Source organism: Nothobranchius furzeri, chromosome 11 (genome assembly GCF_043380555.1).
Source record: "Nothobranchius furzeri strain GRZ-AD chromosome 11, NfurGRZ-RIMD1, whole genome shotgun sequence".
Classification (NCBI taxonomy): domain Eukaryota; kingdom Metazoa; phylum Chordata; class Actinopteri; order Cyprinodontiformes; family Nothobranchiidae; genus Nothobranchius; species Nothobranchius furzeri.
The window spans coordinates 21,357,619-21,370,022 of record NC_091751.1 but is presented as its reverse complement, the minus strand read 5'-3'; the positions used below and the strand labels follow the sequence as shown (position 1 = coordinate 21,370,022).

Genomic DNA, 12,404 nt, shown 5'->3' with positions numbered 1-12,404 from the left:
TTCCCAACCCTGCTCCTCAGGGCACACTGTCCTGCATGTTTTCATGTTGCCCTTTTAAAGGCCAGTGTTTCACTGCTGCCACACACCTGACTTAAATGAATAAGTGATTAACAGGCATCTACAGCACTTGATGTCCTCCTGAGGAAGCAATGTATATCAGGTGTGCTGAAGGAGAGGCATGGAAAACATTCAGGTCAGTGTGCCCCGAAGACCAAGGTTGGGAAACACTGGTTTAAAGGTCTTTCACACCATCTACGATACTGCTGTCTTTTTGTCTGTCGTGATCTCAGAATGAACCAGTTAGTGAGCTTACTGAAGCCATGTTTGTTTGGGTTGTACCAACAAACCCGGCTCTCTCTGTCCTGTCTCCTGTCTGAGTCTCTAGTGTGCCCCCTAGTGCAACACTCCATAACTACATGCAGCGCAGTGCCATGTAGCAGCAAGTATGTGAACAAAGATGTAGCATGCTGCCGGTGCCAATGTAAGGTTAAAGCAAGTATATTCCAGGCCTTAGATAGATCCATAGCTTCCCTAATGAGTTATATGGATAATGTACATAGATGTACACACAATTTCTAGCTTCAGGCAGAGTCAGAAAACAATGCCGTCAATCAGCTGCAAAGCTGAGGCAGCTTTAGGGAGCCTTTGGCCATTCCTGATGGGTCAGACTGGGCTAACGGGGGAAGCTCCCAGAACTCAGCATCGCTCCAGTTTACCATCTCAGCTGATTCTGTTTACTAAAGCAAAAACGTATGCCCGTGTTTACTTCAACTTTCAATATAGTTGCTGGTCGGGGCTCGGCGGACATTCTACACATGATCACGACATCACCCTCTGTTGCACCAAGACATAATCTTCACTCACAAGTCAGGTGTTGCAGTAACATTACTACCAAGCTTGGTGGCATGAAAGATGGCATGGTGTGTCTTATGCAAACGGCTATTGGGACATTGGAGTAAAATGGCCAATCAGCATGGAGCACATTCAATATTAACATCCAGGCCAAGTGGCCAGGGAAAACAATCATTACATTGTAGGGCCTTATTATGGGTTGTGTTTGGCCACTTATTAAGGCTGGTGGCCCATTGTGAGCCCCCCAAAAAGTTTCTTAATCTATATAAACATACTTTTCCCAATTTTATTATATTTTTAAATCTTTATTCTTGAAATTTTGTTCTTGTGAAGCACCTTGTAATTTCTTTTTACCTTGAGAGGGGCATTAAAAATGATAATTTCTTCTTTTTTCTTCCTCTAAAAGCTCAAACAATAGTTTCCAATTGTAAAAGAAGTTGTTCTAGAAACCTTTAATTAATATTTAATAACCAAAATCGCAGAGCAGCAATTTAGATACATTTGAAACAAAAACATTTTCATTAAGTTTTTATCTTCCAATGATTCGCAATTTTTTTTAATTATACCCAATAATTTGTTGCATACCTCTCTTTTAAAATCTTAGAAAATACATACGTTTTTTGGTTGTTATCCAGAAAGACAGAAAATTACATTTCTGATTTTTTGCAACAGCCAAAAAGTAAATAGCTATCGCTATTAAATAAATAAATTCAAGCAATTAGAAAAATCCTGTCCATCAGCAGCCCTGCATCACCAGGAAAATTGGTCTTCTAAATCCTGAGTTAAACACTTTCATCTCTTCTGTCCCACTAGATAAAAAAATAAAATATAAAAAACACCCAGATGAACTTTACCCAGGTGATACACAAGTTTTAACATTTCCTGGTTGACTGACAAGCTTTGTGAAAAGTGGTTGTAGAACAGATTTACCCAATAAAGGTGCATCCAAGAGTCAGAAAGGGTAAAAAATAAAAATAAAAAAGACAAAAAAGCCAGAGGTGAGCTTCATCCTTCATGGAAGTGACTGAAGTCAATTAAATGGTTGTCTCACCGTTCCAAGGGTCTTATTCCTGTTTGCATCTTGGAATATGTCAACACCCGACACACCTCGGAGACTTCCACTGAGAGGTCACGTGGGCCTTTAAACACGCAGATAAAGTGGACTAGTGTATGCTAACACCACTTAGAGTCTGGCTCAGAGAAACTGTGACAAATGCTTAATGGAAGGGGAGGAATGTGCATGCTCCCATGGTAAAAAATAAAATACAAGATGGGGTATGCAACAGCTGCCTGGACAAGGACAGGTGGACCAGGAGGTGCGGTCAGCTGACGGAAAGAGGAGAAATGTTGCACGCTTGCTGCATCTTCTCTGTTTGATTAAAGAGCAGTTACACAGCGGCTCAGTCTCCTAATGGCTCCCAGCAGCGTACTGTGTCACGCTGGTTCTCAGCCAGCTGTTGTAAATCAAGGGAAACCAGAACTGCACACGAGTGTGCATCCCTGCATAGCTCTGGACTTCCCACGTTCACATCATGCCAGAAATTCCTTGATGAGGGATGTGTGGGAATGGCAGGCATTTCTCAGGGCTGAGTGTGGACAGGAATAGAGCATCTATGTCACAGACTCCCTGACCTCATGAACACCAAACCTGGTTGGAGAGAACACACACCGTACGGGGTAGCTGCCTTCGTAACAGTGAGCGGTTTCAACACAAGGAAACATCTGAGACTCATTTCATTTATTTTTTCTGTTTAAACAGATTTCTCTCAGCATGGAAATGTTTTACATTTTCATGGCCTACATTCAGACTGTAAGGCATTTCCTGAGCTGTACAGCAGCCAAAGCTGCTATTGGAAACACTGAATCATTTCATTTTCAGCTAAGGATAAAGAATCAATAAAACACTTTTGAGATTACAGATAAAAAACAAGAAAACAATTTGGACAAGAACCTGGATTTTAAAAACTTTCAGCTAATGGCTTCTTAAGTCCCATTAGAGTGATTTACATTTCTGTGCTGACTAAGTCTTAGACTTTTATATGAGGATTCTTACTCACTCTGCTTATTTGGGATCTTTGCGTGCTTTAGGTCCTGGAACTCGTAAGGGCCATGAATAAATCTATAAGTATTTGACTGAATCCCTTCTTTGCTTTACCTGTCCAGCAGTACCTTTGCCACTAGCTACAACTCAAGTTCAAACTGGATTAATCAATTTTCACGAGGATAAAGTACAGAATTCTTTTGAAGTCTGCAAGAACCTTTTTAAAATGCATCTGGCGTGTATGAATGTTCACTTACAGACTTCTAACGTTCAAATTTAAAGATGGTTCTAAAAAGCTGATTGAAGTAACTGTAAAGCTTTGAAAAGTGCATCACTTTGTCTTGATCTAACTACAACTAGGTACTGCATAAAATGGTCTTAAACTGCTATCTGCCCGTCTTCCCTCACCTGTTAACAAAAACTAAACGTTGCAGCTTCTATGTGCTTCAAACAACCAAACATAAATGCATTTATAGTTACTTAAAAAAGAAATCCAGTTTTCCCCTTTTCAGGAATTGTGTGATTTTTTTTTTTGATATTCATAAAAGCGAGTCTTACCCTCTACTGCGATATAATAGAGGCAATGTGTGTGTTGTATTTTCATAAGCCCACCCCTCGTCCCATAGAGCCCAATGCAATTTAGACTGACTGAAGCTCAGCATCGGGCAGCAGTAGCTCGGGAGGTAGAACAGGTTGTTCAGTAATCGGAATGTTGTAGGATTGATACCGTACCGGCTGCTGTTGTGTCCTTGGGCAAGAAACTTAACCCACTTTGCCTGCTGATGGTGGTCGGAGGGACCGGTGATGCCAGTGCTCGGCAGCCTCGCCTTAGTCACTGCGCCCCACTGTAGCTCATCACCAGCGGTGTGTGAATGTGTGTGTGAAAGGGTGAACGATTAACTGTACTGTAAACCACTTTGGAGTCCTCAGACTGTGAAAAGCACTGGTATAAATGTGGGTTATCCAACAGCGTTTGACATCAGTTTCAGTACAGATATCGATCAAAGAGCATGAACACGTGTGTGCTGAAGTTCGCAGGCTGAGCGGGGGTTTCCAGATGTTTACAAAGCCATGGTGGATCACGGAGGAGCCCCAATCTCCTTCTTAGCCACAAAAACTATTGCTTCCATGACTGACTGCTTCTATTTGAGGACTGACAAAAGAAAAGAAAAGCCCAGGAACTAAACTTGCAAAATAGTCCCTTAAAAACAAGCAGGTCCATTTAGCATGGACCTGCTTTGGGTTGAAGGATCTCCGTGTTCAATGCTATTGCTATTCTCTCCATTGAAAGTTGGGTTGGGTGCAGTTTCGGCACACAATAACAAACTACAGCGCCACCAAACATTCATGTGGAGCACTGCAGTTATAAAAACGAACACATAGCTCTTTGTGATGCAGCGAAAATAACACTAGTGATTTTTTTACTTCTTTCATTAGTTGATTATTTGCTATGTTATAGAATTCTGTATGATGGTTTGTTCACCGTCGGCTAACTGACGTGTTTTCATCTCGCCTGAGCTGTCATCAGTCTACTTTATCTCTGACAGACAGCTCCTGCCCTACTTCTCTGGCCTAGTAAGGACAAACTGATTGGCTGCAGAACAGGTTGCTTTACTGGACTACAACATGAAGACCTGATCTGTTTGGTTGTTGTGATCACGCACGCACACACACACACACACACACACACGCACGCACGTGCACGCGCACGCACACGCACACACACACACACACACACACACACAGTTGGGTGCCACTGCAACAATGAACCTAGTGTGGGTACAGCTGGCACAGGCCCTGACACTGCATATGCACCAACAAATGGCTGAGTAGTTACTAAAAAGGACATTTAAATAAAACCTGCTCTTTCATCTGAAGATACGCTGCAAAAGCTTTGGCCATCATCTGAGCAAAATCATCAAAATCTGCAACGTTCTTTCCCATTTTTGAAGAACTAATGCATAAGCGTTCAGTATCCTACTGCACTGTATGCTACATGAAAAGCCTGAGCTGAATTATGCTGCACACAGCTCCCACGCTTTTCACTTCCAGTTCTTTAAGGCAGACAGATTATGTTTTACTGTATTTTTAACTGCCCGACAGCAGTTAAGGTAAAGTCTTCACTTCCACAGGCCAGCAGTACGATCAGATCCAAAAAAAAGACTTAGCACGGCAAAACATTAATTATAAAGATGTGGGTCAGTTTTTTCTGCTTTATTCAAATTAGCCAAAGACATAGTGTGAGTATCTAAAACCTCAGAGCTAACCAGTCAGACTGTGTGACCTTTTTCCTTCATCAAAGGTTTCTTTCATGTCCCTAAATCTGACTCCTGGTCTAACGATCGTTCCTTTATCTCCGGCTCCTTCTGTTCTATCCATCCATATAGACCTCTAATAGCAGGGTAGGCTAACGGAGCATGAATCAGGCCAGGGTTACCCCAGCGACCCAAACACAGCGGGGAAGAGGAATTGGTGGTGGTGGTGGTGGGGGGGGGGGGGGGGGGAGAAAAGAGCCTGCTTGTTTTTGGTGCCAAGTGTTCATTTACTTGGCTCTTTTGGTGCTACTTGATCCAACTTTTTAGACAACCGTGATGAGGCAGGGACCTCACTTGGTTTGTAACATCTTAAGAGCACAAATTTAACTTTACTTGTTCATGTTCCGGTGTCAGACTCAACATGAGGGATTTGTTTAAAAAGTCACTTTGTCAGCCGCTGACTTGCTGCACAGCCACTTGCAGGTCTAATCCTCCTTGCAACCTCCAATATGATCAAGTGCGCCATATGGAGGCAGTCTTTCTGGTCCAAGCACAGTTTACCCCCCAGCGCTGAAGAGTTGGGCATAAATATTTTTAACAACAAATGCTACATTTTGCACCATTTTGATATTTTCTACTAAAAGAACAAAGAAATACATAGGCTGTGGAAAGGATAAATGCCCTGTGTGAAGTCATAAAACAAACTCAGGCTAAACAAAATAAAACACAATTCTAACAGGATCATGCAGACGGATCAAAATGCTGATTCAAAGGCGTGTGTAGACTGATTTCATGTTGCAAGTGTCTTTGTGTACACCCAGCCTCTCTTCATCAGGGCCCCGGGGCTTCGGAACAACCCGCCAACTCATTGTCCTCCTTTACATCTAGAGTGTGGAGGGTTTTAACTTCTTAAGGCAGCGCTGCTTAAAATTCCCATCACTTGTGCAATCAGTTTTCTTTTCAGAGCAGACGCTAGTTTATGAAATATCCAACATCCTAGCTGAAGCACAGCGCCGTATTAATCCTAAATATCAAACTGGTCATTATGCCTCTCCAAAATGTCACATCAGAGGTAGGCACAACACAGACGGGCAGATATTGAGCTGCTCTGTGAGGGGTTGGAAGAAAAAAAAAAGGGGAGTAGATGAAATATAAAATCAATGAGGGATAGGAACAGGGAGTGAGAGAATAAACATCCATCTAAACTCGTCGTAAAAATCTGCTGTTGCTACAGAGATGGTAGCTAGATGCACGGATCAACTTGCCTTCTGAGGAATGCTGTTTGAGGATGAGGAGGAAGGTAAAAGATGGAATCTGAGGAGAACCACTAATTAATTTTATATTAATGTACTTCATTTACAGTGTCTAATAAATGCACCTTTGTTCTTGCATGCAAAAAGTGCCAAAACAAGGTGTTTGAGTTTTACCTGCTATCTGGCTCGACACATCTCCTTTTGACTCTTTAGGGAGGGATCCATCTGCAGACACACAGAGAGAAAACATTTATCAAGAAATGAGGAAAACTGGTTTTGCTGGCTGAGATTTCCTCAAGGGAAACTAGTTATTAACTCATTCCACATAAGTATTTTCAAAATGACATTGTAAAAAGTGCAGATTTATGACACAACAAGCATCCATGTCTAGAATTACTATGCAGCTAAAACAGGAACTGGTCGCTTGACTGTTGAGCTGCAACAGCTTCAGTAGAAGAGCTAAAAGAGCTTCAGAATGGTATTTTTGTATTAGTTAAGCTGACAGGAGCTCGACCACATGAGCTCGTTCAAAGAAATAAACAAACATCAAGATCATTTTAGCAGCAGGAAACGCTTTCACAAATGGAAGCATACTGAAACCCACTTAGACTCATTTTGGTTTGAACTGCAGAGCGAGAGTGCAGGACTCGTCATCTCCCCATCACCCTATAACTCATGACTGAGAGGATCCTCAGCCAACACAACAATCGGCCTATTGATGAAGCCTATAGCTTGTGAGAGAGCGGTGGCTGCTGCTAGGTCTGAGGAAAAGACATACTCAGTGTCATGTGCTCTCAGCATGTAAACAGGCCGGCTGACTCAATGGCATGTGCTCCCTCGGTGCTGGATGAGTGTTACTATTTTTCTGTTTATTTAACCTCGGCGCAGCCCTGAGGTAAAGAGAAGCAAAATCCAGGATCTGCTTCACCATCAAACATCACACAAACATGGATGGAAACATTTGATTTATAACATGTGAGGGTATAACAGATAACACAGCCACACCTGCCACAAATTACGATAATCCAACATGAAATTCAACTTGTGTTTTAAATAGTCGACAGTCACAAAAACACTTCTAATTAGTGCAAGTGTGTTAACGGTAGCAGCTACCTGTTACGACTCTAAGCATTTGCACCTGTGATGGCGTTGGGCCCAACCAGATGAAGTAGAAAACAAGCTTAGGCCTAAAATATAAATAAACCACTGATTGCTGATCCATGGACATGAAAACCTGAAAACCCTAAACACTTGAGGGGTTTGAGAAGTTTGCTTTGTGTGTTTTTGCAAAGTAATTTGTTTCTTTGGAATCATCAAGTGTCTCTCTACACCAGGAGTCACAAACTCTGGTCCACAAGGGCTACCATCCAGCACATGTTAGCAGTTTTGTTGCTTCTACACACCTGATTGAAATTAATGACCAACTACCAGGCCTGTGTAGAGTTAACAGTGGTAAAGGGAGGAATAAATTACTGCATCCAGGTGTGGTAGAGCAGGAAACAGAAAACTAGCTGGATGGTAACCCTTGAGGGCTGGAGTTGGTGACATCTGCTCTACACCAAAGAATCAGCTGTAAAGATACCATCAGAAACTCTAAAACTCCCTGGTATTTACTTGTCATGTATAGTGAGACCAATAGGAGACACATTTTATTAAGTACTATAGTTGGGCAAATTATTTGACCATCTGTGATAGGCCACACCCTTTGCTGATCACTTTTATGAGCAATAATTATTGTGCCCATGAATTAGTCTCATGGATGGGACATTGCAAATATTCACGTCAATTCTGCATCTTTTTTACACTTGTTTTATGTACATAGTTAACGGGTTAACGTCTCATTCCGGAGTATTTCTCTTATCCAATGGCACCATTTAGTGGCTGAAAATAAGGTTGGGCAATAGGGATGAATGAATCTACCATTGGCGATGGGCTGAGCCGTTACGTTTGTTTTTTACAGGAGGTGATTTGTTTATTTATTTATTTGTTATTGATGAATATTTTACACTTTACGCACAGAGAACATCACAGAGGTAGTAACATTCAAGAAAAGATCTCCATCAGCACATCTGATCCTTTTCTCATCTCCTCTGCCTCTGGCTGGGGTTTGGAGAGCGTCTGTGACGCACTCGACATCGTGCACTACAGCGCGGCGTTGAGTGGAAAGTGGAAACCCTTCTATCTTTCAGAGTCTGGAAGACTTCTGGTTATTTCATTTGGAGAAATGTTTCCTAATTTAAAACTCTGGCTGAAATAGCGCTCGTCATTATTCAGCACCTGCTTCGAGGGTGTCTGCGGAGCACAGATCCATTCAGAACATTATTTAAACAGCCTATGAGTCTGTCTGAGGCAAAAGTCTAGACACTCATAACCTCTTCAGCAAGCTGCCTTGAGACATTTGATTACACACAAGCTGCAATTTCTATAATTAATGCATCTCTGGTTTCTCGTCAGGTTCCTGCTTACTTTAAGAACGCTGTAATCCACCCGCTTCTTAAAAAACCGAGTCTTGACCCCTCTCTCCATAGCAGCTTCAGACCCATCTCTAAACTTCCGTTAATCTCCAAGATCTTGGAAAAGGTTGTGGCTAAACAACTCACAGCTGCTCTTGATGAACATAACATCTATGATAGCTTCCAGTCAGGTTTTCGTAGAGCTCATTCTACTGAAACAGCTCTTCTTAGGGTCTCTAATGACCTTCTGACTCACAGTGATGCAGGGGACTGATCTGTTCTGGTCCTGCTGGACCTGACTGCAGCCTTTGACACTGTTGACCATCACCTGCTACTGGAGAGGCTGAGAGACTGGGTAGGTCCATCAGGATCTGCTCTGGAGTGGTTCTCCTCTTATCTTTCTGAGAGCTCCTTTTCTGTGGCTGTCTCCAAGTTTAGGTCCTCCACCACCTCCCTTACCCATGGTGTCCCACAAGGTTCTGTGCTGGGGCCTCTGCTCTTCCTCCTCTATCTGCTTCCTCTTCAGCACATCCTGAGCTCCTTCAAAGGAATCTCCTACCATCTTTATGCAGATGACATCCAACTGTACATCTCCTTTAAGGCCCATGAGATGTCTAAGCTGCAGCTGTTACACACCTGCTTAGACTATCAAAACCTGGATGGATGGGAGCTTTCTACAGCTGAATGAAGATAAGACTGAGATCCTCATCTGTGCCCCAGACAAGCTGGTTCTCAAAGTCAGAGACTTTCTTGGTCAGCTTGCTTCTCACACCAAATCTTCTGTCAGGAATCTTGGCGTGACCTTTGACCCGGCTCTCACCATGGATTCTCATGTCAGTTCTCTTGTTCGCTCTTCCTTCTTCCATCTCAGGAACATTGCTAAGCTGAGTCCCATTCTGTCCCGCTCTGAACTTGAGACAGTTCTCCACACCTTCATCTCCTCATGCTTAGACTACTGTAACTCTCTTTTCACGTGTCTGAGCAGAACCTCCTTGAACCGTCTACAGGTGGTTCAGAACGCCTGTGCTCGGCTTCTGACCAAGTCCTCCAAACACACCCACATCACCCCGCTTCTCCTCCAGCTTCACTGGCTGCCAGTCAACATCAGGGTTCATTTCAAGATCCTGGTTCTGGTCTATAGGGCCTTACATGGACAAGCACCATCTTACATTGGTGATCTTCTCAGTCCCTACACCCCCAGCAGGTCCCTGAGGTCCAGTGATCAAAGCCTACTGGTTGTGCAGCACCAGGCTAAAGGTCAAAGGTGACAGATCATCTGCTGCTGTGGCCCCCAGACTCTGGACCTCTCTCCCCCTGAGCCTGAGATCAGTGGACTCAGTGGTCTCTTTCAAAAAGCAGCTGAAGACTCACTTGTTCAAGCTGGCTTTTGTATGACCTTCCTCACCACTCTCTCTCTATTCTGCTCTCCCCAACTATTCCACCTTCCTCAGGATCCACTGATTTCCCTCTTTCCTATTCACTCCCTCTCTTTAGCATTTTTTCTTTTAAATCCCAATTGCTTATTTTTGCTCATTTTAAATATATTTTTAAACATTTTATAAATGCTTTTTTATATTTTAACTTTTTTTTGTTTTTGTGAAGCGCCTTGTGATTTTTATCTTGAGAGGCGCTATAGATATGATATTTTCTTCTTCTTCTTCTTCAGGTGACCAGTTCAGGTTTACGCAGCGCAGGAGGAATGTACGTTCGAGCCGCAGCAGGTGAAATGTTCCTAATTTAAGTGAAATTGTTTAATTGCATTGTTCATGTTACTGGGGCATTCTGATCAGCTTGGTTGGACTAAATATTAATTAAAATGAATGGAAATTTAACGAATGAGTCAATATTTTAAAAATGAAAGTGATGGGATAAATGGATCATGTGACCTCTGGCAGCGAGCTGCCTCCTCAGAGTGCGTCCAAATGCAGCAGCCATTCATTCCATACTTACAAAAGAAAGAACCCCAGAAGTTTTCGTTCAGAAAGAAACATTTTGCTTAAATAAAATACCACAACAGTGGGCACCACAGTGAAACAAAGGCAAGGCTTCTTTTGAACATTTTAACCGTGTTTATTACGGGCCATTTATACGTCACTCTACCAAACTACAAATACTAAATTAAACAAAAAGAAAAATATAAAATTATCTTCCAGCAAACACATGTGCTGCGCTTGTCTATAAAAAAATCTGTTTTGGGCTTCTTCTGTGTTCGCAAATCAGCACGTGTGTCATGCACGAATAAATCGTCCATCGTCTTTTTTTGGACTGACGATTGGCGGTTCCTGAAAAAACAGATGATGTGACAAAACACTGATAAAATAATGACCATGTTGCATTACACGTTGATTCATGCATCACTTCAACATGTTAAACAAGTTTTGCCACTAATATCACATCACACAGAGGTCTGAACATGCTTCAATATGAAAACACACTTATCCATCATCTTACTATTTTAGTTGACTTATATTAAGACTGTTCTATAAAGAGTTGGACAATAAAGTCACAGCAACACAAACAACTGCTTTAAACTGCATCCTGGAGGTTAAACCGGACCAGCAGATCAACATGCTCTATGACCCATGACTCAATCATAAGACTCAGACACAGGAGATTACTGTTTTTTCATTTCAACAACGAGATGATATGAGATCATCGTGAATATGTAATCCACCAGGATTGTACCACATTAAATCATCGCTCTATACATTAATCATCCTCAACTGCACAACAGATCCCTGCATGAGAAGTGTTTTCCTTCTGGTGAACTCAAAAGGTAAGATTTAGCAACATTGTGCTGGTGGCGGTTTCCATTAATAAACATCCAGCAGGGGAGAACACATAAAACAGTGCAAGAGCAAACTGGCTGGCAATGTCAGAGTCATAAACACACAACAACAGGAAAGCAGAGGTGAGCATTCAGACAAACACAAAGATCTCAAGGGAATGTTTTTCCAATGCTGCACACCTGGGAAAACTTCACAGAGAGGGAGACAGATTCATGAAACCATGAGAAAGACCAAACATCCCCGCATGCTTCACATTTTTGTAATGCTGTGCATGCCAAATTAAGCCACCATATACAGCTGTGTAATGCCACAGTACAGTAGAGGTTACCCACAATCTAAACACTGAGACTTGTAGTTGAACGGAAAGCCTAACATGCATGGGTGAAAAGAAAAACATAAAACAGACGAGCACAGAGACACATGCAGCTGCAAGTGGGAGCCTGCTCTTTTGGGATGAGACCACTAGAGCAGAGGGATCATGTTGCTAAACACACACTCGCACGCGCACACACAACGAACCATCATTGCAACTATCAGACTAAACAGACCTATCACACATTAAAGTAGCCGCCAAGGAAACACTCTAACAGATCACTGCCTCAGTCCCACTAAACATTCAAACTCTCTGCTCTCCCAACAGTAAACACACCTACTCTTCAGCCCAACGAAACATAACTCATACTGTATCCTACATCGTGTTCCTTCCTACAAACAGCCCTCTCTTGTCCGACACATGCCATTAACGTCTCCGAGCCCGCATT

At 42.4% G+C, this 12,404-nt stretch overlaps 1 protein-coding gene across 6 annotated transcripts in view; it reads right to left on the bottom strand.

The window, feature by feature from the left end:
• The window catches only part of trioa (trio Rho guanine nucleotide exchange factor a), an 85,380-nt gene that overhangs the window by 51,049 nt on the left and 21,927 nt on the right, over positions 1–12,404 (bottom strand). For all 6 annotated transcript variants that reach the window (XM_054746170.2, XM_015955658.3, XM_054746173.2 and 3 more), the window contains exon 2: positions 6,576–6,626. In XM_054746170.2, the coding sequence (XP_054602145.2) occupies positions 6,576–6,626 (51 nt within the window). The remainder of the gene's footprint in view (positions 1–6,575; positions 6,627–12,404) is intronic.